This window comes from Dermacentor silvarum, chromosome 4 (genome assembly GCF_013339745.2).
Source record: "Dermacentor silvarum isolate Dsil-2018 chromosome 4, BIME_Dsil_1.4, whole genome shotgun sequence".
In the NCBI taxonomy this organism is placed as follows: domain Eukaryota; kingdom Metazoa; phylum Arthropoda; class Arachnida; order Ixodida; family Ixodidae; genus Dermacentor; species Dermacentor silvarum.
In genome coordinates this window covers 118107993-118134896 of record NC_051157.2, presented here as the reverse complement: position 1 = coordinate 118134896, position 26904 = coordinate 118107993, and the positions used below count along the sequence as shown (strand labels likewise).

The following is a 26904-nucleotide window of genomic DNA, read 5'->3' as shown; positions in this document are numbered from 1 at the left end:
TTCCAGCTCAGAGGCCGTTCCGAAAGACAGGATCACAGCCATTGAAGATCATGCAATCGACCTGCCCTTTGCCTCCCCTGGATACCATCCAGAACTCCACTGCCACCAAAGGGCCTAATCGCAGCAGCAGCCGCTCCCACAGACAGGTCGGAGCAGCTGAACTGATCCTGAACCCTTCTCGCTCTCAGGAGCTGCTCAAAAGAATATCGACCTTAGAAAAACTAGTCACCGCCCTCCGTCAGGAAAACGTCTGGCTTAAACATGCTCACATACCACACTCAGTCACTACTCCTTTATCACCCTTATCACCGCAGTGTTAACCAGCTCCATCACTGCAACCTCAACCAGATCCTTCTAACCCTACGGAGCTCGACTTGGCTCCTCCTTCCACCCCTCAACCTCCGCTCCCCCCCCCCCCTCGAAGCAAAAACCATCCGCGGAGTATACCCTGGACGAAGAGCGCCACTCCAAAACCACGCTCTCCACCATTGAGAAGGTAAGCGTCAAACAGAATGCTCTAGAGAAGCGCATGTTGGCTGCATTTGACGTCAAACTAGCCGCATTCGAAACAAAACTGACACAAGATCTTCACTAGATTCTCCCACAAAATAGGGACTGTCTCCCGGCTGTCGAGGCCCATCTCCCACCTTCTCCCCAACCTCAACCGTCCACACCCATACTCTACCATGGCGCCCCACCAGTATTAGGGTATGGCAATAGGAGGTGCCGCGATAAGCGAAGCAACCTGCAGCTCCACATCCAACACATCGACTCCCCACCAGATATAATTGCCCCCATGAAACTAACGGCCCGGTAAAATTACCGGGCTTTAAAGCATGCCACCCGTTTTTTGCCTGTCTTAGGCACCGCGAGCCTCCCTCAGCGCAATATAATTGCCATCCAGCATACTATCGATAGGTCATACGCAGAATACACCTTGCTTTAAATTATTCCCGAAAAAAACCGAGACCTATTTTTTTTCTCCTGAGCCGCTTCGTTCGCCCGAACACAAACAACCTGACATCCCAGGTATCCTCCAAAAGCTAACCCGCCTGACCGCCGAAGCCCAATCCATAGTTGGCGACTTTAATGCCCACCAATCTGCGGATGGCTATCGCATAACTAATTCCAAATGCACAAAACTCTGGCTCATCACCCAGAACCTCGGTCTCAGCAAACATAACGAACCCCAGACTTCAATCCGCATAGGGGACAGTGTCAGCATTGACACATCCCCCGACGTCACCCTCCACAAACGTATACGCAACGCCCACTGGTATAACACAGTTCACACTCTCGGCAGTGATGACTACATTCTCTCCACAACCTTCGCAAAAACCTCTCCCTCTCGGTACCCAAATCACAGATTGCGACAAGATCAGACGCCTACGTGACCGAACCCTACTCACATAGACTAATGACCTCGACGAGTGGGTGCACACACTCAAAAACACTCAAAGAAGACATTTCAGCTACCTTACAGCTGCTCTTGATTCCAACCCCGCAACAAATTCCAACCTCCTCCAAAATTCCAAATGAGAATTCCGAAATGAAATTGCACGAAACAAGGCTGTGATTTTACCGTAGTTAGTGTTTACTATTGGAAGCAAGAGCTCAATATTTTCAGAAAACCGTGTGTTATTTGTATTGTAAAGTAGCGTTGGGGAAAGTAGCTCAGTTTCAATATCACAATTTCTACTTCTAAACAATAAAGTATCTAGTTTGAGTTGAAATGTGCAGGTTAATGGTAGAATTTCAACAGTGCGAATGGCTTCAATGTAGGCTACCAGCGGAGCTGTTTTTCCTCAGCACGCACTAGACGCGGCCTCTCCATCCCAGCGCACTCAATATACTAACTGCCTATTCGGTTCATTGCGCAGGCTTAGAAGCGCAGCAGGTGGCATGTTAGAAACCACCTGTCACACGAAATGATCGATGCACGCTACGGCCATTAGCACTCCCTCGGCGCTGCCAAACCGAGCAGTTGGTTTAGTCAGGAGCTGGGGTCGCTCTCCAAACTGCATCACATTCACGCCTCGCGACATCTCGAAAGTTACCCATCAACATCAGATCATTCTTGAACCAGTCTGTCACACACCGCACAATTGGATCCGGAATGTCTTTACAGAAAGTCCCTCTGAAATCTCGCAGTCCCTATACCATTGTGCTCGTCCAAGTTTCTGCGTGGTACCTGCGTCGCTTCGCCGCATCCTCCGCTTCCCAGCACACGTCTTCCTGTCGAGCCCGCCGCTTACGGGCAGCCTCTCGGACAAAATCTTCGCAGCTAGTCGCCGTCCGTTGCCTAGCTTTCCTCTTGCTACGCCAAGTGTCAGCACATGCCTTACTGGTTTGCTCTGCGTCCTCATAGAGGGCGGCGTTATGTAGTATTGGGTGGTTTCTTAGCTTTCCTCTTGCTACGCCAGGTGTCGGCACATGCTTTACTGGTTTGCGTTGCCTCCTTATAGAGGGTGCGGGAGTTTTGAGGCGTGGACATTGTGGAGATGGGTTTGCACAAGGCTTACCCTACGAGCGACGGTCAGGAAAGGGCACGACGCTCCTCCACTCCGCAACGCACAAAGGCGCTACGGCAGGGTTCGTCGACTCTCCGACACGGCGCAGAGAAGGCTCCGGAGTCAGATCGCCAACAAACACGGGTTTATTCACCCAAGGTACAGCTCAGTGCTACAGTCACGGCGCTTACGGGCCAAGGCTCGCCGCAAGACCGATCGAGTACGCGCGCCCGCTGCGCTAGGGCTAACCGGGTAGCGGTCCGCCAAGCGCGATAACGAGGAGTCGCGAGAACAAAGGTCTCATGTAACCACCTCGTTGCGAGCCTGAGAGCCTCTCTCCCGCGGCGAGGAAGCGCTCAGCGGACGAGAGCTCGGGTGGAGAGGGTGCCCGGGGGCCGCCGCGCGGGAGGCCAATCAGGGCGCGTCCCGGTGACGTGTTCTCGCGGGGCAAGTCCAATCCCGGGGGGGGGGGGGTGAAGCACGGTTTGCGCGGGAAAGTAAGTCCGGCGCGCTCGCCATGTCCGCCATGTTGCCGTTATGGCGGCGGTTCCCGGAGATTGAGCTAAGCGCCACGCGCGAGCTGGGGGGCGAGGCGCGGGAAGGCCCCTCGATCCCCACAACATTGAAAAATTTTATGGGAGGGTAAAGATATACAGCTCCGCGCGAAAAGACGTGGTATTTCTTGCGACATTTTCTTGAACCCACGCAATCAATGTCCTCCCGACGCGCTTTCAATAATTCTAAGGAACTGATCCAGATTTGCTTGCTGTTTTACATCACCGCTATCTAAGCATGTCACATACCGACACCTTCCCCACCTATGAGGGCCTCCTTAAAAAGGCCCTCAACGCGGACCTCACCGATGCTGAACTGTGCTCCACACTAAGTCACCTCTGCACCACTTCGGCCCTGGGCCCAGACGAGGTCAATAAGAAAGCCCTCCAAAACCTTGATGTCGCCTCCATATCGGCGTTAACCGACCTTATGAACTCCTACTGGTGGGAAGGCAAACTCACCCAAGCTTGCCTATATGCTCGAGTCACATTTATTCCACAGCTCGACAAACTCTTGTCGACCCAAAACGTTCGCCCCATATCACTCACCAGGATCCTGTATAGGCAAGTTGGCAAAGCAGGTTATCCACAATCGCCTCCAAAATCATGAGGAAAACCACCACCTCTTATCCCCAACCATGACTGGATTCCAGACCCACCTGTCCACGCAGATCATGCTTCAACTCTCGCGAGACGTTATCGACCCCACTGACAAAACAGGCACGAAGGCCATTCGCTGGCTCGAGCTAACCAAAGCCTTCGACACGAAGGCACCAGGTTGCCCACGAAGGCAACAGGACCTCTCCCTCATCAACCCCGGCGAATGCTTGTTCAACTACACACGCTAGTCCCTTTCCGGTCGGACTGCCGAGATCACACTAGACAGTCTCAAATCGGGTCCAATCTCCCTGGGCAGCCACGGCACATCGCACGGCTCGGTTGTCTCGTTATTTCTCTTTAACGTCGCCCTCATCACTCTGCCCCCTATATTCACCGCCATTCTGGGCCTACAGCCCTCCTTCTAGGCGGGCGACATCACCGTGTGGATAACCGCGGGACATGCCGGCCAAGTATAGGAGCCCCTGCAGAAGGCGGTCAGCGTAATCGAGGTTCACATCTGGGGGCAGGACTCGAGCGCTGCCACCAAAACTACGAGCTCCTGGTCATCAGGGGGCAACCCATTGGGGGTCATCCTCTCCTCTGAATAACTTCAGGCTGCCTCCCTATAAAGGAGTCCTCCACCATCCGCGGTCTGGGGATGTTCCTGCAGAGCAACACTGAGACCATTGTTAAACTGACAACAACCCTCATTCAAAACACCAGCCTCATCTGGCGAATTGCAGACATCAGGGCATCAAGGAGGCTGACTTCGGCTGACTGGTACAAGCATTCCATAGCCACTATGTCAAGACACTAGCTTATTTCTACCTCACTCCACCCAGAAACTAAAGATAGATTGTCTCATCCGCCAAGCGTATAAGTCGGTGGTATATCTCCCACAGACAACCTCCACAGCAAGACTACTCGCTTCAGGAATCCACAACACTTTCCTCGAACACTGCGATGCCCATCTCACCTCCCAGTACAATCGCCTCACCCGCACAACATCGGTTAAGGCTACACTCCACCGCCTAAACATAAGCTTCGAGTCCTTATACCCGCACCCCGTTCAACTCTCACCACAAATTCACAACGCCTTATAAATAAAACCCCTTCCAATAATATGCACCCCATCCACAATTAGCGACGCCGCACAAGCACGTTCGCTGCACGTCAGGGAATTATGAGCCATTCCACTCTGTGAAGGTGGATGACCAGCGTAAATGTTTAGCGCACGACACAGAGGTGACACAGAATTTTGAACAGCTGTACGAATACATTTGTTTCGATCGGGTGGTCATCGTTACGAAAGGGACGTACACACACTTACTTGGCACGATTGGTGCGGAGAACGGCAACTTGTATTTCTGGTTTTCTATACAGGGTGTTTTAGTGAACACTTTAAAAATGTTTAAAGGTTGCCTGTGGTAGATAACAGACTTCTAGTTCATGAGCTGGTCTACGCGAAGAGGCGGACATGCACAAAAAATGAAATGCATATTCGACTAACTTAAAAAAATCACTAATTAAGTTTTAAACTAATTGCCTTATGGCCCAAATTGCAATTTACATATTCAAGCCGTGGCGGATCAATTCGGAACGAATTCTCAGGATGACACTAGTTTCGAGATATTAATGCCCGGTTTTTGCGGAGAAATGCATCGGCCTTCCAGTTACTTTTGTCCTCCAATGCATAAAATGGCGTTTTGTTAAGAAAGTCACTGGAACGCAATGCATTTTCCCGCAAAGTTCGGGAATTATTATCTAGAAGCTTGTATCATCCTGAGAATTCGTTCCAAGTGCATCCGCCTTGCGAACTCCACGGATACAATTAGTAAATTGCAACATGGGCCATAAGGCAATTAGTTAGGAACCTAACTAGTGAATTTTTATTAATAGTCGATAACGCAATTCAATTTTTGTACAAGTAATGTCCGTCTCTTCGAGTAGACCAGCTCACGAACTAGCATTGTGCTAACTGCCACAGGTAGCCTTTAAAATTTTTGAATGTTCGATGATACACCCTCTATACATTCGCTTACACGACGGGACCGCCGCCCCGAGGAGCCGGAGGAAACTAGACAAGCGTGACATTTCGATGGCAGCGCCACCATGGGAGAGCAGCAGGAAAGGAAACTAGATACGCAAGCTCTTGGAACGCAGGTAACGAGAGGGTGTTGCGAATGCAGACATGGCCGCGCAGCTCGCAAAGCTTCAAATCTTTGAGAAACGTTTATTACCTACCTGGGAGTCAACTGCTCTTGAAAACGGTGCCTAGTGATAACTAATCTACTCAAAACGCATATCCAAGCGATGAGACGTATTAGCTTTTGCATAGCATCAACCGATCTGGCATCAAATTCGGGACCTGAGCTTTTGCCACATGCAGAACAAAAATGCACGGAACCCTTGCCATAAACAGCTTCGCTATAGCATGCCCAGTACTCCAGCTCCGACCACGGCGATACACCCGAATACCCTACCCACGACGCGTTCGCGCTGGCAGCGCTAACTGGGACCGGCACCTCGCGCGCGGTTGCAACTACTCAACCCCCCTCTTCCGAAACAGCGTAGGAAGCTGCGATTGCTCAAGCAACTGCCAACACCACCGCCAATGCGACTTTCAGCCGCCGTAGGGCTTTTAAAAGGGCCGCATATTATCCATCATCGGGCACCTCCTTCGGTACTCGCCATATGCGCTCCGACTCACTGATCTAATATCTGTGTCCCCGCCCACTCCTTCAACTCGGGGAACAAGGCAGCCAAGACTAGCGCCCGAGGATTCAGCACTATCGCCTGATTAGGCAACTCCGCCCACCTCCTCACCAGACCTTAACCAAGGCCCAGAAAATCATCTGGCGTCAGTTACAGACCCACTCTTTCCCCAACCCGGAAGTATACTCTCACGTATACCCACCCCAGAAACGACTTATGCGCGTCTCCGCAGCCCCTACGCCCGGCTCAGCAGCCCCTACGCCCGGCTCAGCATTGTGCACCCCAGCTTGCACCGGTCAATACTCTCCCTCCTGCACTCGTGGCGATAAAGCCACATTAGATCACATACTTTCGAATTGTCCGGAGGACCCCCGTCCTACCGAAGTGGGTGAGCTCCTTACTTCCTAGCGGTGGTAGGCCGTGCTGTTAACCTCGAACCCGGCAGTACAACTGCGGGGTTCGAGCAGTTCAAGCAGTGGGCCAAAGAGTTCGCCGAGAGCGAGGGGCTTCCGGTCACGTAGTGAGACCAAGAACCCACCATCTCCCAACCTTCTGCCAATTAATTTACTTCTATCATTATCAAGCACCGACAGCGTCTGAAAACTGTAGCTGCCATAAAAGAATGCGACAAACCCCCCTTACCACCAGTACCACCTCGTTCTGATACAATGCCATTGGTACAACTGCTACAATCAGTGCCACCGGTACCAAAACCACTGCGAGCACCGGTAGGAGATCTATATTCCGGTTTGGTGCACATTTTTGGACCGCGTTATTTCCGGGATCGGCCCATGAAACAGGCTATAGGCATACCCGGTAAAAATGTGGGGATAACTCGCCAAGAAAGGGATTTTCCTTTGAATAAATAAGGACATTAAATGCAGGGAGATAAAGCATATACAAATTTCTCGTTAGGAGCTTGGTGCATAGGACTGGAAGAGGGCTGGGGAAGCCAGGGAAAGACAGAAAGAAAAACAATATAAAATATTAGCGTAGCTTGCACTGGAGGCGCAATGCTAAAGAGACAGCGGAGCTGATGGGCACCTATAGCTAGTCCTGGCTTTTGGGCTAGCTAGGCTATGCACTACCAAGTAATCCCCGGAATTTTCTGTAATTTATTGATTATTGATTGATTATCTATTGATTGGCTATGGATTGGCTATCGCAAAGTATTGGCTACGTATTTGGGCTAGGCTAAGCACTACCAAGTCATCTCCAGCATTTTTCGGAATTTATTGATTATTGATCGATTATCGATTAGCTATTCATTCGCTATCGATTGGGGCGTACCGCATGTGCGGGACGCTATGCCCAGTGGCATCCCGCTCGCCCGCTGGCCCGTAGACCCGCTGGGCTATTACTCTCTAATGACTAGTGCGCAAAAGATACCTAAAAAAATGTCACAATTTCGCCCTAAGCGCGAAGCAATGAATGCGATAGCAACACAGCAATGTCATACGAAGTAAGGTGAGCGGCTTTGGTAGCAATATGAATTGTAGTAAACATGAGCTGATTAAGTAAGGAGGTGTGCTGCGGCGTAAGTAGACCGACATGACGAGAGACTCGATGACCACGAGAAGGCGCGTGTGAAACGGTGGTGTTGATGAGAAGCGCTTCCCGTGGGCAGCGCGTGCGAAGGGACACATCTGTAGCGCTGCACTGCCGATCCGGGCAGCATTGCATGTGCAGCGTGCGTTGGAAAATGTGGCCCGACTATTACTAACTGAATGAACAAGCGTGGTGTGAGCGCGCACAAACAAACATGAATAGATCACACTGAATGACTGCAGACAACGACCGTCAAAACTCTGGCAGCAAGCGGATACGCCGCAGCGGTGAAGGTACGTGCGGTCTATCGCTTCAACGGAAACTTAGCGGCGAATGCACGGTGCATAAAGGTCAGAGCCGTGTGGAGATAAGAGACGGTGCGAGCGAGCGACGAGCGCGGTTGTTGGCAGCGTAGAAGTGCGCCCCCCCCCCCCCCCCCCGCTCCCTCCGGCACTGGCTTGCCGCTTCCTTGCTTGCGCGTGGGAGAGATAAGAGACTGTGCGGACGAGTGACGAGCGCGGTTGTTGGCAGAGAAGTGCCCCCCCCCCCCCCTGCTCCCTCCGGCGCTGGCTTTCCGCTTCCTTGCTTGCGCGTGGGAGATTGAGTGCGATCGCTCTCCGTGATAGCGCGCGTCCCCGCACGCTTCCGCTGGGACATACGGCGCGCGGCGAAGATTTTATCTATACGGAACCTCACGGCGACGGCGACGACGACGCCGACGGCAGAAATCCGGTTGAAGTGTCCATATAATTGCTATCGCAATAATAACAGAAATAAAGAAACAGTTTTAAACACAAGGTAACTAATTTTATTTTATTTACCCGCCGGGGTGGCGCAGTCAGCTAAGGCGTTGCGCTGCTGAGCACGAGGTAGCGGGATCGAATCCCGGCCGCGGCGGCTGCATTTCGATGGAGGCGAAATGCAAACACGCTCGTGTGCTTGCGTTGTAGCGCACGTTATAGAACCCCAGGTGGTCAAAATTAATCCGGAGCCCTCCACTACGGCGTGCTTCATAATCAGAACTGGTTTTGGCACGTAAAAGCCCCAGAAAGAAGAACTATTTTTATTTGAAAAAGCTAGAGGAATAACTGTTCAACATTTCTATGATCCTGGTTACATCCTTTCTTATAATGAACGCCTGCTGTATAGAAAGCTTTTCAATAATGGAACCCACACTCACTACTTTTGGCAGCCAACAGGAGTGCCGGTAAACGAAAAGGAAGTGCTCAAGGAAATGTGTGCCCTAGACGCATTGAAAAGACGCATTTACATCACTCGTTGTAGCGTAAGCGATATACTTGCTTCATGACTAGAGTGACAAATCACTAAATCACAGACTACAAGCAAAAACCTCCGGTTCTCAAGCAGGCTTCCGCGGCGGAAGCGTAAACAAAGCCTGCATTACTTCTCTCGCTTCTACACAGCACCATAAACTTATGTCGTTTCACTATGCACAACTTCCGACGCTTAGTTTAGCACAGGGAGAACACTAACCAGACTTTAACAGTCGGTTATGGCAAAATATTTGTTTAGTTTTCAATATTAGAATATTCGAAAATTCGAATATTCGGCTATTCCTACTTCCTTGCTGACATCAAATGCGCAGATTTATTTTATCTTTTTGCGAGACAGTAGTATACTCACCCAAATTGCGCACTATCTTCGGAATCTTCGGCAGCTTAGGTAGAGTCGGTCTCCGTAACGCTGTTGACCCCGTTACTAGAATAAATATTGAAACACGTTTATTATGTGCCAATGCTTTAAGTTTAAGGTCTTTATTCAAGTCAAAGCATCGTGCAGTGAACCGGGAGTACTTATCAGTGCTATTCGATGATTCTCAAGCTAGAAGAATAAGGTAATTCATATGCAGCTCAGGACTGCTTACAAAACATTGACGCGTTGTTTATGTCGTATAGCTTTGAAATCTTCTTTGTTATTGTGAAGCATGAATGCTTGTGCGACAAATCTATTCTGCTCATATGCAGCAGCCCTTATTTTGTTCGGTAGATGAGTTGCTTACCGATACCTCGAAATAGAAAAAATACTATGAAAATTTTGAAAATTGTCTACTAATGCGAAGAATTCTTACTTAGCTGCCTTATGCTTGCATACCCATCGCTCCGAATCACCTACAATTACCCTACTATAAAGAGAACACGTGTTAACTCGACCAATTATGCATTTATTTTACTGATACAATATTGAATCAACTGAGCCTAAACGCCATGAGAACCGTTTTTTTTTTTCTTCTTTTGTACCACTGCAGCTTTTTAATGTTCCCTTTTTTATTACGGCCTTGACGTGGCGACGGCAATGTCACCTTTTTTTTTTCAAACGCAACCAATCATCTGCTATTACACTATTATCACATCTACCAATCAGCATTTCTATATTTTATATACTCGGCAAACCTAAAGCAAGCATCTTTGCACGCAAACCAGTAATGTGGGAAATTATTCTTTCAAAGAAATTAAGCTTTCAAGCGGGCTTGGCGAGAATTCTCTCTTTTACAGCGAAGCTGCTTATGGCTAGGGTTCCGTGAATTCTTAAGCTCCATAAGCAGCAACTTAGGTCCCGAATTTGGTGTTAAATCGCTTCATTCTAAGCAAAACCTTACACGTCTCATCACTTGGATATGCATTTTGAGTAAATTAGTTATCGATAGGCACTATTGCCAAGATCAGCAGACTCTGGTAGATAAACTTTTCTCAAAGATTTGCCACTGTGCCGCCCTCATTTGTTGGCAGAGTAGAAGCAGCTCCCCCCCTCCCTCCCGCGCAGCCTCCCCGCTTTTTTTTTTTTTTTTTTTGCTTTCGCGTGGGAGATTGCGTTGCCAGTTCCCCTTGCGCTGGGTTGCAAGATAAGCATTTGGTGCCGTAGCACAGCGTCTCCCCGCCTCCCCCCCCCCCATACCCCCCCCCCCCCGGCCTTTCGCGCGACAATCGCGTTTGCTTTCCGCCGTGCGTTGGCTCTCCGTGATAGCGCGCGTCCCCTGCGCGCTTTTACTCGCGCATACGGCGCGCGGCGACGATTTTATCGCCCTTGTAATCTATACGGAACCTCACGGCGACGGCGACGACGACGGCAGAAATCCCGTTGAAGTGTCCATATAATTGCTATCGCAATAAAATGAGGGACAATAACTGTGTCGTAACGCGAGAGAACAATCTGCTGATGCGAAAGAAGGAAGAAAAGTAAAAAAACACAGAACACAACGAAAACGAACAAAAAAAAAGCTAAGAAAAAAGAACGGTGTAAGTCGTCAATGTAGTTTAGTCACTCGACGGTCGAGTCACGGCGCGAAAAATATGGTTTTAGTCTTGAAACATGAACCACTTCAGTTTGAGGAAGCCGACGGGAGTTTCTTGGGGTGCCTTCTGGAAGAACCTTGTAGGTAACGTCACTGAGTCGCCGTACAATCTTGTAGGGACCGAAGTAGCGACGCAGCAACCTTTCTGACCGGCCCCGCTGTCGGATGGGGGTCCACACCCACACTTCATCGCCAGGATTGTAGGCAACATCGCGGTGGCGAAGGTTGTAGCGCCATGCGTCTGCAGTTTGGCGACACTGAATACGGCATCGCGCGAGTTGACGGGCCTCCTCGGCGGGCTGGGCGAACATAGCCACATCCGTGTGAAACATCCCCAAGTTTTCGGGAGCATGGCGTCGAGCATCGTGGTGACCTCTCGACCGTGCACTATGCGAAAAGGTGTGAAGCCTGCACTTTCTTGAATTGCGGTATTGTACTCAAAAGTGACGTAAGGAAGGATATCGTCCCAGTTCTTGTGGTCAATGACCACATACATTGACAGCATATCCGCGATTGTCTTGTTAAGCTGTTCAGTCAGTACATTTGTTTGGGGGTGATAAGCCGTCGTTTTGCGATGTGCAGTGCCACTTAGCCTCAAGACTTCCTGTAACATCTCGGCGGTGAAAGCTGTCCCACGATCGGCACTGACGACCGCTGGCGCTCCGTGACGGAGGACAACGCTGTGTACGAAAAAATGGGCGATGTCTGCTGCGGTAGCTTTTGGGAGTGCCTTTGTTTCGCAGTACCATGTTAGATAATCGGTAGCAACGAGAATCCACCGATTGCCAGACGAAGACGGGGAGAATGATCCCAGCAAGTCCATACCAATCTGATGAAATGGCCTCTGCGGTATTGCTACTGGTTGTAGCAGTCCCGCTGGCCGCGCAGGTGGAGTCTTACGTCGTTGGCAGTCGCGACATCTGCGAACGTACTGCTTCACAGTCTGCGAGACGTGGCCAGTAGTAAGAGCGGCGAATTCGTTCCAACGTGCGTGTGTACCCCAGGTGTCCGGACGATGGCTCGTCGTGACAGGCACGTAAAATATCGTCACGAAGCGAGGTCGGCGCAACTAACAGGTATGTAGCTTGCGTATGGTCAAACTTCTTATAAAGGACGCCATCCCGGAAACAAAAGGAGGCTAGCGCGCGTGGGAAACTTCGAGGAAGACTTGCCGTGTGTCCTTCCAGGTAGTCCATGAGAGGACTGAGCTCCAAGTCGTCGCGCTGTTGTTGAGCCATGTCTGTTACTGATACGGCAGAAAGAAAACTGTCGTCCTCTTCAAGGTCAGCGGGGGCACTTCCGACTGGTGCGCGTGAGAGACAGTCAGCGTTGGTGTGTTTGCGTCCTGACTTGTGAACGATGGTGACGTCAAATTCTTGCAGTCGAAGGCACCATCGCGCCAGGCGACCTGAGGGATCTTTGAGATTCGCGAGCCAGCAAAGGGAATGGTGGTCGCTGACTACTCTGAATGGGCGACCGTACAAGTATGGCCGAAACTTTGTTATGGCCCAGACAACGGCTAAGCATTCTTTTTCTGTGGCAGAGTAGTTTTTCTCGGCAGCGGATAACGTTCGGCTCGCATAGGCAATCACACGCTCTATGTCATTTTGCCGCTGAACCAAGACAGCTCCAAGGCTGACGTTGCTGGCGTCTGTGTGCAACGCCGTGTCAGCGGTCTCCTCAAAGTGACCGAGTGCAGGCGGGGCCTGGAGAAGGTTTCGGAGGGTATCGAATGCGAGCCACTGATCCTGACCCCAAACAAACGGGATGCCTTCCTTCGTAAGTTGGTTGAGGGGTTCAGCGATTTTAGAGAAATTTTTGACAAAGCGTCGGTAGTACGCACAGAGCCCCAGAAATTGGCGTAGATTGCGCTTATTTGTTGGCACGGGAAATGCGGCGACGGCGCTCGTTTTCTCTGAGTCTGGGCGGATGCCGGCATGGCTCACAACGTGACCTAAAAACTTCAGTTCTTCGTATCCAAAATGACATTTTTCGGGTTTTAGAGAAAGTCCAGCTGTTCGAATTGCCTGGAGAACTGTCTGAAGGCGCTGGACGTGCTGTGCAAATGTGTCTGAAAAGACCACCACGTCTTCGAGGTAAACCAGACACGACTGCCAATTCAGCCCAGAGAGAACCGTGTCTATCATTCTTTGAAAAGTAGCTGGCGCTGAGCATAACCCAAAAGGAAGCACCTTAAACTCGTAGAGGCCGTCAGGAGTAATAAAAGCGGTCGTTTCACGATCACGCGCGTCAACGGAGATTTGCCAGTAGCCACTGCGTAAATCCATGGAAGAAAAGTAGCGAGCGTTGCGTATAGGAAAAAAATTAATTAAATTATGGGGTTTTACGTGCCAAAACCAGTTCTGATTATGAGGCACGCCGTAGGTGGGGGACTCCGGAAATTTGGACCACCTGGTGTTCTTTAACGTGCACCTAAATCTAAGTACACGGGTGTTTTCGCATTTCGCCCCCATCGAAATGCGGCCGCCATGGCCGGGCGTATACGATCCAAGGAGTCATCTATACGATCCAAGGAGTCATCTATTCGGGGCAGGGGGTAAACGTCTTTCTTCGTGATCTTATTTAATTTTCCATAATCCACGCAAAAGCGCAAGGTACCATCTTTCTTCTTTATGAACACAACTGGCGAAACCCAGGTACTGGTCGATCGCTGGATGATGTCATCTTTAAGCATCTGCTGAACTTGATGACGTATAGCGTCTTGTTCCTTTTGCGATACGCTATAGGCATGTTGTTGAACGGGCCTTTCGGTAGGTTCGGTAATGATACGATGCTGGGCAAGCGGCGTCAGGTTAACCTTCGTCGTTGTAGCGAAACAATCTCGAAAAGAATCGAGTTCGTCCAGAAGCCTTTCTCGTTATTCTGATGGTAGGCTCGGGTATACATCTAGAGTGCTCGCAAACGCCTTGGCAGAATGGTCACACGGCGAAAGGGCAGCTAATACTGGCGGACAGTTGACGTCGGCAATTTCCGCAAAGTATGCAATCGCGGTGCGTCTGGCAAGATGGCGATATTCCTCACTGAAGTTCGTGACCAGCAGGTGAGCCTGTCTGTTTCGAGGCTGAATAACTCCTCTGGCAACGCATAGTTGTTGTGCATGGAGGAAAGACAAATTTGCCTCCGCAATTACAGCGTGGGGAACGTCCTGCTCACATTCCACACCGACAAAGAGGCTGCTGCGAGGGGGCAAAGTCACGGATTCATCGGACACGCGTAGCACGGTCTTCGGTACTTGGGTGATGTCAGCTTCAGAAGGAAAAATGTCCTCGAACGACACCAGCAACTCACGTAAGTCAATTATTGCGCCGTATTCACAAAGAAAGTCCATTCCAAGGATTATTGGGCGCGAGCACACAGGTAATACGAGGAAAGGCCCCGTGAACGTCGACGCACGGATACGAATACGTGCCGTGCCCATTCCAGTTGGCATCGCCAGATGGCCACCTGCCATGCCTAACTGGGGCCCTTGCCATGGCGTGGTGACTTTCCTCAATTTAGGTGCCAGTGCCCCGCTCATAACCTAATAGTCGGCACCGGCGTCGACGAGGGCAGTGACAGCATGATTATCAACAACTACGGCGATGTCGGCAGAAATAATCTTAGTACTGTCGGAAAATAAAGAAAAATCGGAACGATCGTCGTCGGGTCCTTGCGTCGAGGGAGGTTCTTGGAATGTTCGTTGGAAAGCGACTTCACCCCCAGAAGTCGCGGTTCCTAGTTTCCCCTGTGGGGACTCGGTGAGCGGTTCCTTAGGGGAGCGTAAGGCGACGAGGGCAAGCTAGGTGACACGGACCGGCGAGGGGATGGTGATCGCGATTGGCGGCGCTGAACAGTCGATGGAATTCGCTGGCCCGTCAAATACGCTTCGATTTCGCGGGGACGCTCACCGTAACGTGGGCACCGCGCGCCGGGATGGAAGCCGCGGAGACCTAGCTGGCGGTACTGGCAGTCGCGGTACACGTGACCCGCTTCGCCACAGTGGTAGCATAGCGGACGGTTATCCGACGAGCGCCATACACTTGCCTTAGTAGCGCTCTGTCTTGAGTGATCAGGTGGTCGATACGTAGGTACGCTCGGGTACCTTGAGCCGCATAGCGTATGCGAAGAGGTGTCCGGGAGCAGATGTGTAGCCTGGTCCACTGTACACATGATGGGATCTGTAGAAGGTGGTGCAGGAGCCCTCAATGCCGCTGTATAGGTTAGCACAGGGACCTAAGGTCTTGGTGGTGCGAGTGGTTGCACCGCCTGTCTGATTTCACTCCGGATGACGTCCGAAAGTGCTGTCATGGGTGGTTGGGGTCTCACTGGTGCCACTGCTTGGAGTTGCCGCAGTTCGTCACGCACAACGCTACGTATGAAGTCTGCGAGGGCGTGCTTCTCGCTGTTGAACCCAAGAGAGCACGCTGTAGCCGTGATGTCGTGGCGTTCGTACTGTGACGACCGCTGCTGGAGAGCACGCTTCATCGTGGTTGCCTCACTCACGAACTCGGCCACAGTTGTTGGTGGATTGCGTACAAGTCCGGCGAAAAGCTGTTCCTTGATTCCACGCATTAAATGTCGCACCTTCTTTCTCTCGGGCGTTGCAGGGTCTGTGCGTCTGAAAAGAAAAAGCATGTCCTCGACAAACATCGAGACTCTCTCGTTGGGCCGCTGGTTCCTAGAAGAGATGGCTTGTTCAGCTCTCTCCTTTCTTTCGGCGTTGCGGTTCGCATCGCGGAGCTGTCGGCTAAACTTGTGCCATGTCGCAAAGGAACCCTCATGGTTCTCATACCATCTCTTCGCAGACTCTTCTAGCGCGAAGTAAACTCTCCGCAGCTTGCGAATAACATCCCACTCTTTGATGCTGGCAACCCGATCGAAGTGGTCCAGCCAGTCTTCAATATCTTCAAAAGTGTCTCCATGCAACGGTCTGGGCGTCTGTGGCGCATGAAAAACATGCGGGAGAGAATACTGGGAATCGTGGGTTTGGCTCGCCTGGTTTGTAGTGGTCGTTGACATTGTTCTTTCTAGTCTCGACGACAAGGGAACGAATTCGGGTGGTAGTCCTTGCAGGCGGCGGCTGCTTCTTGCTGTGGGAGCTGTGGCTGTCTGTGAGATGCTAGCAGTGTTGCGGAAACTTGGGACCGAAGGTGCATTTACCCAGCACTTCCACCAGTAATGTAGCGGGCGAAACAACAGATCCAGCCAGAAGTCCACGTCTTTACTGGAACCAGACCAAAAAGAAGAACGTTCTCTTCTTCTTCCAAACCCCAAGCGTGTACGTGCCACAGCAGATGGCTCATATGTGACGGCACGTGCCAATATATATATATATATATATATATATATATATATATATATATATATACATATTGTCACGTTCTAGGAGAACAGACGACCTGAAGCGTTGAGGCGTTGAGCGTCGAGTCTCTGACCCCCAGTTGAACAAACGTCGATGCTCGGCGGCGATGAAGTCGATGCTCATTGGTAAAATTTGTGAGCAATATTTCAGCCCGGCCATCTCGAAGGTGAATGATGCCTCGTGCCGCGCAAATTCCGAGGTTCAGCACACGGGACATGTTGCCTTCTGCTAGGACTTGACCATTGCGCGCCCCTTCAGATGTCACCTGAATCATAACGCTGGAACGAGGCGGTATAGTTACGCTGTCGTCGGAAACTCCAAGTCCGGCTCTATGGCGGCAGGCATCATCTTGTGCCGTAGCGTTCCTCGCAGAGAAAATGATGTAACGCTTCCTGAGGTCGATGATGGCACCATATTCCCAGAGAAAATCCATTCCAAGAATTAAATGACGGGAACATTCACGCAGGACAATGCAGCTAGCGAGAAACGTGCATTTTCGGATTCGTATCCTAGCGGTGCTCACGCCAAGCGGTGCGATAACGTGTCCGCCAGCTGTACGAACTTGTGTCCCAGTCCAAGGCATAATAACTTTCTTGAGAAGGCTCGCCAATTTTCCGCTAATAATTGAGTAATCGGCGCCGGTGTCGACTAGCGCACTGACATTTCTCCCGTCGACGAGCACAGGTATGTTCATCGCGAACTTGTCTGCAGGCTGAGGTACAGGCGTCGTTAAATCTCCGTCAGGTCGCGGTCGCGTCGCTTGGAGGTCCAAATCTCTGGGTACAGGTGTCGCTGAATCTCCGTCGGGTCGAGGTTGCGTCGCTGAGAGATATTCAGCACGTCGCGCATCAGCGGCCTCGCCTTTGAAGGTCGCTGACGTCAGTTTTCCAGGCGAGGGCTCGGAGACCATCCCTGCGTCATCATCGACGTACCTTCGCGACTTGGATAGGATCGCCGCGGTGATGGCGATCGCGACTGGCGTCTTGATGACTGAGGCGCGCGCTGCTGGGCGATGAACGCTTCAATTTCGGGCGGCCTCTGTCCGAACCGGGGTCGAGGTGAATTGGCCGCGTAACCCTGCAGTCCAAGTAGGCGGTAGTGGCACTCGCGGTATACGTGACCCGCCTCACCACAATGATAACAAAGCGTTCGTCGGTCGGGCGTGCGCCAAATGTCCGATTTACGTGTGACAGGGCGGTTGTCGCGAAAGTGAGGTACCGCCTGTGCCGAGTGGAGGGCAACGGGACTTGGCGGAGCTGATGCAGGGATGGAGCGGCTCAGTGTGTCTCCATACGTCTCACGCTGGAAATCGGTCGCCACGAGTGGGGATGTTGCCGATGCGGGGAGACTGCGCCTCAACGCGTCAGCGTATGTCGTGCGCCGAAATTTACTCGCCTGGGGTGTTCTTTCGGGGCGAGGTTGAGGTACCCCGAGTGCATGCTGCACTTCGTCACGCACGATGTCAGCGATGCAGTTCACCGTAGGCTGCTGCGCGCGGTGCAGCTGTTGCAGCTCGTCGCGGACTACCGATCGTATTAGCTCGGGGAGCACTTTAATGTCAGTCGCGAAAGCTCCCAGACCGATGGTTGTCGAAGCAGCATTCACTTGCTGGTCATACTGGTTCGACCGCTGCTGCAGCACCTTTTCCATAGCAACGGCTTCTGCGAGGAACTCGGTAACCGTCCTCGGCGGGTTACGAACAAGCCCACCGAAGAGCTGTTCTTTGACAACCCGCATCAAATGACGGAGCTTCTTGTCTTAAGGCATGCTAGGGTCGGCTCGCCTGAAGAGACGTGTCATGTTTTCAACGTACATCCGAACACTTTCATTGGGCTTCTGAGCACGCGATTGGAGGGCCCGTTCTGCTCGCTCTCGGCGATCGGGGCTCGAGTACGTGTCCAAGAGCCGCCGACGTAACTCACGCCATGATGTCAGGGCCTCTTCGCGGTTCTGTAACCAGGTACGAGCACCGTCTTCGAGGCTGAAATACGCATTCTTTAATTTCGCTCGGTCGTCCCACTCGTTGCAATCTGCTACTCGTTCAAAGTCGCCCAGCCAATCTTCCACGTCTTCATAAAGGTCGCCGTGGAAGGAACGTGGCACTCGCGGGCTCTGCAACGTTAAATGAGTTGGTACTTTCGCCGTACCTTCCAACGCAGCCATTGTGCTCCTGGTTGACGGCACAAGCTCAGGGGCCAGTCCCCGAATTCTCCGGCTGGCACGGTGCACTGGTGTAAGCTACGGTATGGCGCTGATGTTCTTGCTGCTAGGAGGGGTCTGTTGCATAGGTCGAGGGCTACCCAGCACCTCCACCAGAAATGTCACGTTCTAGGAGAACAGACCACCTGAAGCGTTGAGGCGTTGAGCGTCGAGTCTCTGACCGCCAGCTCAACAAACGCAAAGCTCAGGCACCCGCGCGTGGATCGGAGTCACTTCATCTGCCTCTTCGCTGGCGCCCGTCAAAGCAGGTGCCGGCGCATGGCGCGTGGACTAGCGCGCGTCTTCGGCTTTCTAATTATGTCCCACATGTTGCAAGGTGTGGCAATATATAAAAACTTTGCCATTGTGACTGCGACGGCTCGGGAGGCGTTATCGATGACGTCGCGAGTGCCTGAATTTGGGCGCTGGTTCGCCACCAAAGTGGGTAGCTTGCGGTAGTTTGTAGCAGTTACAGTGACGATAATCTGAGCGCGATGATTCGTTTTATATATATATATATATATATATCTAGTGCTAGTTATCACCGTGTAATCGTCCACTGCGGCCCAATAAGGCCAGCTTCGAGCTGGCGCCGCTCCCATTAGCAGTGGAGCGTTGCCCAAGCTGGCCGCGCTTGGTCAAGTTGCGGACAGTTTTCTTGCATCATAAATGCTTATACACGACGTGTGGGTACACATCGCCGAAAAGAAAAACACGGCGCATATATTTATGAAAAATTATATTCCTTAAAATATAAAACAAGCTTATTTCTAATTTTATAAAATAATTCGAGCAATGATTTAAGTGAGCAGGCGGCATTTCTCTTTGAGCGCATAAAATTGCTTTTATTTTCGAATGCACTTTCAAGTTTGTACATTTTATTAGGAACAGCATCGAAGCAAATATCATGTACAATATTATTGCAGCGGTGAAAAATAAGCAAATTCAGCCCAGCGGAAGAATACTCAAGGAACTGCACAGATTCCAAAAATATTACAAGTATCCCTGTTAGTGCATGCAGGAAATGTTTCTCTTTACAACAATAATAATGTTTACAAAATGAAACAAACCATTTTTTTTTCTCACAGAGCACACACTAGATACAAAGCACTTAAGAGCAAGCCTAAGAATATGCAGTACGGCGAAATAGAAAAAAAAACTCTCTGCCGTTTTGTCTTGATTAGTGTGAGCCATGATGATTAGTGTGAGCCTCATTTGGCAATGGAACTGCCGAGGCTTTCACCAGAAACAACCGGTACTTAAGCAATACCTATGCCAACATACCCGCCGCCCGGATGATATCCTACTTCAAGAAACCAATAACGCCCCCACCACGCTCCCTGGTTATCAAACCTTCCATACCACCCACCCTCTTCGCCGGGTCTACACCCTAGTACGGCATCGTATCCCTGTTATTCAACATGATCTGCATAGTCCTCACATCGAACACCTATTCCTCGAATTAATTCCCAATGGCAAACGGAAAGAATGCATCTTCCTTCTGAACATTTACAATAGCCCCAAGGACAAAGCAAAGTGTCGCTTCCTCACCCTCTTTAAGAAGGCTCTTCACGTAGCTGGAACGCACCCCCTCCTCATCGGTGGTAATTTCAACCTCCCCCATGCAGGCTGGGGTTACGTTCCCACGGAAGCTGCAGCTCGAAATCTCTGGCAAGATTGCCACGACTTAGGCTTCAGCCTTATCACGGATCCCTCCTTTCCCACACGCCTCGGTACCTCCACTACCCGGGACTGTACCTCCGACCTCACCTTCATCAAACATATCAACAATGCTCATTGGACCAATATACAGCCAGACCTGGGCAGCGACCATTATATCCTTGCTATATATTTACCCCAACTCGCTGCCACCCCTGCCCCCACTAAAGAATTCGCCATTACCGACTGGGATGCTTTTCGTAAGATACGCATTGGTGCTGCCTCAGCAGAAGGCATTGCCGATATCAACACCTGGATGCAAGCGCTACGCACTGACTTTCAAACAGCTACTCGGGTGGTAACTACAGATGCCCCAGTTGAACGCATGGAAAGCCGCCTCGCCCATCTTCTGGAGGCTAAGGCCTCCATCCTAGCTCGTTGGAAGGGGCAACGCCTAAACCGTCGCCTCAGAAGTAAGATCTCTAAACTCAATACAGCCATCGAGGAGCATTGTCAAACCCTCAGCCGGCAACAGTGGACTGAGCTCTGTAACACGGTGGATGGACAACTTCATTGCCCATCTCCGTGGAAACTCCTCAGACACGTGCTTGACAATACTGCCACCCGCACTGCCCAACAGGATCGACTGCAGAAACTCCTTTATACGGACACCCTTAACCAAGGTCCACAACGAGTGCTTGACTACCTCTGCACCATATATATCTCCAGGGGACAAGTAAATCCACACAGAAATTACATCGGTAATCCCAACCCTACACTAGACGCCGATTTCAGCGTATATGAAATACATGCTGCACTTCGCAAGCTTAACGGTCGTTCTGCACCAGGCCCAGACGGGGTCACTAACAAAACCCTTCGCAATCTCGATGACGAGCCCGTGTCTCATCTAACTGACTACATCAACGATTGCTGGCGCAACGGCGCCATCCCAGCTGCCTGGAAGACTGCCAACGTTATCCTAATCCCAAAGCCTGGCAAACCATCTAGCCTCAACAACCTAAGGTCCATATCCCTCACTTCATGCGTAGGCAAAGTGATGGAACACGCCTTCTTAGCACGCATCAACACACACCTCGAAGACAACTCTATCCATCCCACACCATCATTGGATTTCGCCCTCACCTTTCAACTCAAGACGCTATGTTGTAGCTCAAACATCAAGTACTAAACGAGCGCTCCCGTAACACGAAAGCCATCCTCAGACTCGACATCACTCAAGCCTTTGACATCATTTCCCATGAAGCTATGCTTGACCAGGTCTCCCACCTCCACCTGGGAGAGCGATCCTACAATTACATCCGTGACTTCCTCTGCAATCGCACCGCCACCCTCTCGGCTGGGGATTTACGATCAGACGAGCTTCCCCTTAGCAGCAAAGGCACCCCGCAAGGTGCAGTTATCTCTCCAATGCTTAGTCATGATTGGCCTTGCCCAGCAACTACAACGTGTCGACAATATCAACCATACCATCGACGCCGATGACATAGCCATCTGGTCGTACCGAGGCAGTGATGGTCAAGTGGAGTCAGCCCTCCAAACGGCGATTGACAGGGTTTAAGCCTATCTCCAAGGATCCGGATACGCTGTTCGCCGGCTAAATCGGAGTTTCTTCTCTACAAGCCCATTCAGCGGGGACGCCCTCCCAAACACCAATCTGATCACCGACGCTGTGACTCTATCATCCTACGCCTTCAAGATGGCAGTCCTATACCACATGTCCCTAGTATCCGGGTCCTCGGTCTCACCATCTCTACCAACGGCTCCAATGCCTTGGCTATCAACAAGATCTGCGCCCAATCTCAAAACACCCTACGCCTTCTTAAACCCATCTCCAACCGACGAGGGGGACTCAAAGAAGAAAGCCTTCTCCGCCTCGTGCAGTCCTTTGTCATATGCCACATTATCTACGTTGCTGCATACCTCAACTGGTACCGGGCTGAGCCAAACAAGCTCGACACCCTCATACGAGGGGTCTACAAGCAAGCACTTGGCCTCCTGCATTACACCAGTACTGAACTCTTCAACCAACTAGGAGTTCACAACACCCTTGCCGAACTCTTTGAAGCACAACAACGCTCTCAGCTTGAGCGGCTCACCCTTACTGAACGGGACGCTTTATTCTATCTACGCTTGGCTTCACTTACCATCAGCAACATGACCCCAAACAATCGATCCCGACGGACGTCCGTAGCTGGATCCACACAGACCCTATCCATAGAAATATGCACCCTGAATATAACAGGGCCCAGCGCCAAGCTCGGTCCGGAGCTATCATAAAAGCCCTTGCTCATGTACCTGGCGTTACATTTGTGGATGCAGCCCAATATTCCCATGGCACACGATTCGTGGCCGTCGCCACACGCGATGTAGTCCTACACCACGCCTCCAGCGTCACTACCCCCACTGCCGAAACGGCTGAAGAAGTGGCCATCGCCCTGGCCAATCTAGATCCCACCTGTCACACCATCGTGTGTGACTCTCGCTCAGCCGTCACTAACTTCAGCAAAGGCCATATTTCTCCTCAAGCTCTTGGTATCCTCCGCCAGGCACCACACTCTAAAGAAAGCATGATCTCCCTGACATGGATCCCGGCCCAAGCGGGCCCTGTCTACGCACACCTCCCCAACCTCAACGAGGTCACCCACTCCATTGCGCGAGGCCTAGTCAACCGCGCCGGAGACACTGGAGACGAGTTGGACACCAGGGATAATCTGAATACTTATAACGATCTCGTTAAGGCATTTTACCTTAGTCGCCGAACCTCCCCCCCCCCTCCTCGCCCCGAGTTCAGCTGGGCGCAGGCTACCCTGCGTTTGCTACAAACAAATACGTACCCTTCACCCGCCCGCCTCCACCTTATATTCTCTGAATTTTACCGTACCCCCAACTGCCGGTGCTGTGGCACTCACCCAGCTACGCTTCCGCATATGCTGTGGGAGTGCCCAGCACAGTACACACAAATTAACACCACGACCCTCTCGTCGTGGTTGCGTGAGGCTCTGTGGAGCTCCGCCCTCGACGACCAAACCTGGGCGACCCAGCACGCCCGTGAGGCGGCGGCGAGGCAAGCCCTCGACGTCCCCTCATGGGAGGCTTAGGCCCGGCCATCTTAAAGTGCTGGTTCCACAATAAAAGTTTGTTCCTCCTCCTCTGCCGTTAACGACGTGAACGAAGTCCCTGATTATGTAACACGTGCAATTCGCACACGGCACATGTTTGGTCAAGCTTCTTTTCTTCACCGTGTAAGTTCCTTAGCCAATGTTGTCTCCTTTCTTCGTCTTGTGGGACGCTGTAAAGAGACGCCTTCGGCGATTCTTTCACTCGACTATAGCCTGTCCGTCACCCTGGTGCAAAACAGTAATTGCTCCAGCGACTAGGCATACTTTCTTAGCGCACAGTAGAACGAGCACAAATAAAGTCCGAGGACGTTGCAGAGACAAGTCGTCGAACGTTGCACTTTACAAAAACAATCACAATCAAGTCGATTCGCGTCCTCGGGTGCAGACTGCAGCACACGGGAGCGCACGCGCTGGCATGGGTCTTCAGGTGGAACTAGCTCCAGCGTCCCTAGCGGCCTCCGGCTTCGGCGACATGCGCGGCTTCAGCTGGAAGCGTGCGCCGCATAGGGCAGATAGCACACTACCCAATATTCTAGTACACTGTAGCAGCAACCACCTGCAGACGCGAAGTAGGAGAGGGGAATCCCCGCAGCAGGAGTGGAGAAGGAAAGCGCAGAAGAATAGCCTGCAAGCTGCGAAAGAGCGCCGACGTCTCCACCTACTAATCGGATCACAAGGCCATGCATGTTTCTATGCACCCCGACGCAAGTACTTCATCGCCTGAAACTTAAATGACACCACCCACAACGCTGTGGCAGCCGTACTATCGGGTTCTACTTCGATATACCCGAGAACTGTGATATGTACTGTCTCACCAACGAAATAGAAGAGGACATGTAAAGTGGTGTCGATACGCCTTTGATTGCACTAAATCATCTAAATAAACACAACTGCGCCTCTCACATTACCCCATTATTACACAACTCGGCAGCAACACTTTGCAGCACCCCTCTGAACAACAACCTAGCCAAAAGAACCGCTTTCGCGTTCTTATCTCATAAGAATCTGCTTAGGGATCCTCTACAACCTTTTACATGTGAAGCATTTCTTGGCGCACAGTTGCCACTTTGAGAGAATATGAGCCTAGGTCTATATATATCTAGCCGCCTAGGTCTTGGTGTTCTTATGGTCGTTTCGTTAACTTGGTATGTACCAAAATTAGCATAGTATGACAACAGTGTATGACGAACGTATTTGATAGGTCATGCCATGAATGTCATGACATGCGTGTCATGTAGGCCATGAAACAGCCGCCAACGTCTTGGTGCTCTCATGATGGTTTCGTCAACTTGGTATGTACCAAAATAAGCATAGTATGACAAAAGTGTATGACGAACATAAATGATATGTTCATGCCATGAATGTCACAACATGCTTGTCATTTAGGTCAGGAAACAGCCACTTGTGTCTTGATGCCCTAATGGTCGTTTGGTTGACTTGGTAGGTACCCAAATTGGCATAGTATGACAAAAATTATCACGAACATAAATCATAGGTAATGACATCATGTCATGACATGCATGTCATGTAGGTCATGAAACAGTCGCCAAAAATGGCAATGAGCTAGCAAAAAAAGATTAATACTCAAAAACTGAAATGGGTTTCGGACGTAGGCACTAAGTGAAGGAACACTCAAGCATGATCGTAGAAGTCATAGTAATTAGCATGACTCAGAAAAAATAATAATGACTCAGCGAACAAAGATTAACACTCAAAAACCAATGGAATGGTATTAGATTAGGTACTAAGTGAAAGAGAAGGCTAATGGTTGATGGTCGAAGTCATGGTCATAAGCATGACTAAGGTTTTTGCCTCAAGGTCTCTTAGGCGTAACTAAAGGGACTCCCGAGGACTCATGACATAAATGTCTTGACATGCGCGTCATGTAGGTCATTAAACAGCCGCTTACCTCTTGGTGCTCTCACGGTCGTTTTGTTAACTTGGTATGTACCAAAATTGGTATAGTATGACAAGAATGTATGATGAACATGAACCCTTTTCGAGTTGGTCTAAACCTTCTTCGGCCGTTCTGCTCTCGGGCTCCGGAAATAAATGGGTTGATGTCCCTACCGATTACGCTACGCGGTACTGTTATGATCGGCTTGGAACTCCGCATCTCAGTTGCGGGAAACCGAACCCGCGCACGTTCCCGTGACGAGATAATCCTCTTTCATCCCCGAGAAAGCGTCACACCTCTACGACCTGAGTAGACGCAAAGGGCGAGCTACCAAAGAGAGGACCCGAGGGGGAGGAGGTCGTCAACTTGACCGCCCGACAGAGGACTGACACTTCCACAAGTTCCCCGAAGGAGACACCGGCAGGTTATGATCTTCCTGGAATCTGTTGCGTTGCGCACCGCTTATCAGCCGGCGCCCAAGTCTGGCTCATCTGTTCCGGACGATAATCTGTTTAGCGCATGTGCGCTGATGTTTTCCCTCGCCCTTTGATCACGGCGTTCCTTTATAAAGGACTGCGGATCACGCCGTTGGCGGCTTCTTTTGTACACCTTCTTTCGGCAAGCATGCCGCATTAAAACTACGTTCTTCCTTCTCCCGGCGTCTTCTTCTCCCGGCTTGGAACCGAACTCGGCCAAACGTAACACTCTCAAATGTGGGAAGCAAGCCCGAGTGCTTTTCCCGTGATGAGATAATCCCCTTCATCCCCGAGAAAGCGTCTCACCTCTACGACAGGAGCAGACGAAAACGGCGAGCTACCAAGAAGGAGGACCGAGGGAGTGGAGGTCGTCAACTTGACCACCGGAAAGAGGACTTCCCCGAAGGAAACATCGGCCACCACGAGGGGATTTAAGGCCGTCCTGGCCCCCGTGTTAGACAGAACCGCTCGAGGCTCGGATAGAGTCAAACCATGTACTAATGAAGTGAATACAATCTTTTCTATTTTTCATCATCACGATGCCCGCCTTCATCGTCGTGTCCTGATTCCTGCGGTGACGACCCCCCTCACCCGGTCGAGATTTTATCAGTACGCCATCACCAGAGCCCTCCCGATAAGTTGCGATACTGACGTCGCTGACTTCCAAGTCTACATCCTTTTAGGGGCGAAGCTCCTTAGGGCCGAGCCTTGTCCCTCGTTGTCCGTAGCTCTCTTGTTTGCATGGAGACCGCTAGGGGCCATGCGGTGCACAAGGGCGCTCTATATACTGTACACATGTACAATATACACACACACACACACATATATATATATTATATGTACGCCAAGCTCCGGCTTCCGGAAGCCGGAACCGGAAGCCCACTTCCGGCTTCTGGTGAACACTTCCGGCGCTTTGCCCGAATGATCCCCCGGT

The 26904-nt window shown here is 51.1% G+C and overlaps 1 protein-coding gene across 1 annotated transcript in view; it reads right to left on the bottom strand.

Annotated features, from left to right (window-relative positions):
• LOC119448860 (uncharacterized) overlaps positions 1–20632 on the bottom strand; it is a 62127-nt gene extending 41495 nt beyond the window's left edge. The window contains exons 1-2 of the mRNA XM_049666529.1: positions 20569–20632; positions 9572–9646 (exon numbers count right to left, since the gene is read on the bottom strand). Of these exons, the coding sequence (XP_049522486.1) occupies positions 9572–9646; positions 20569–20632 (139 nt within the window). The remainder of the gene's footprint in view (positions 1–9571; positions 9647–20568) is intronic.
• Positions 20633–26904: the final 6272 nt, after the last annotated feature.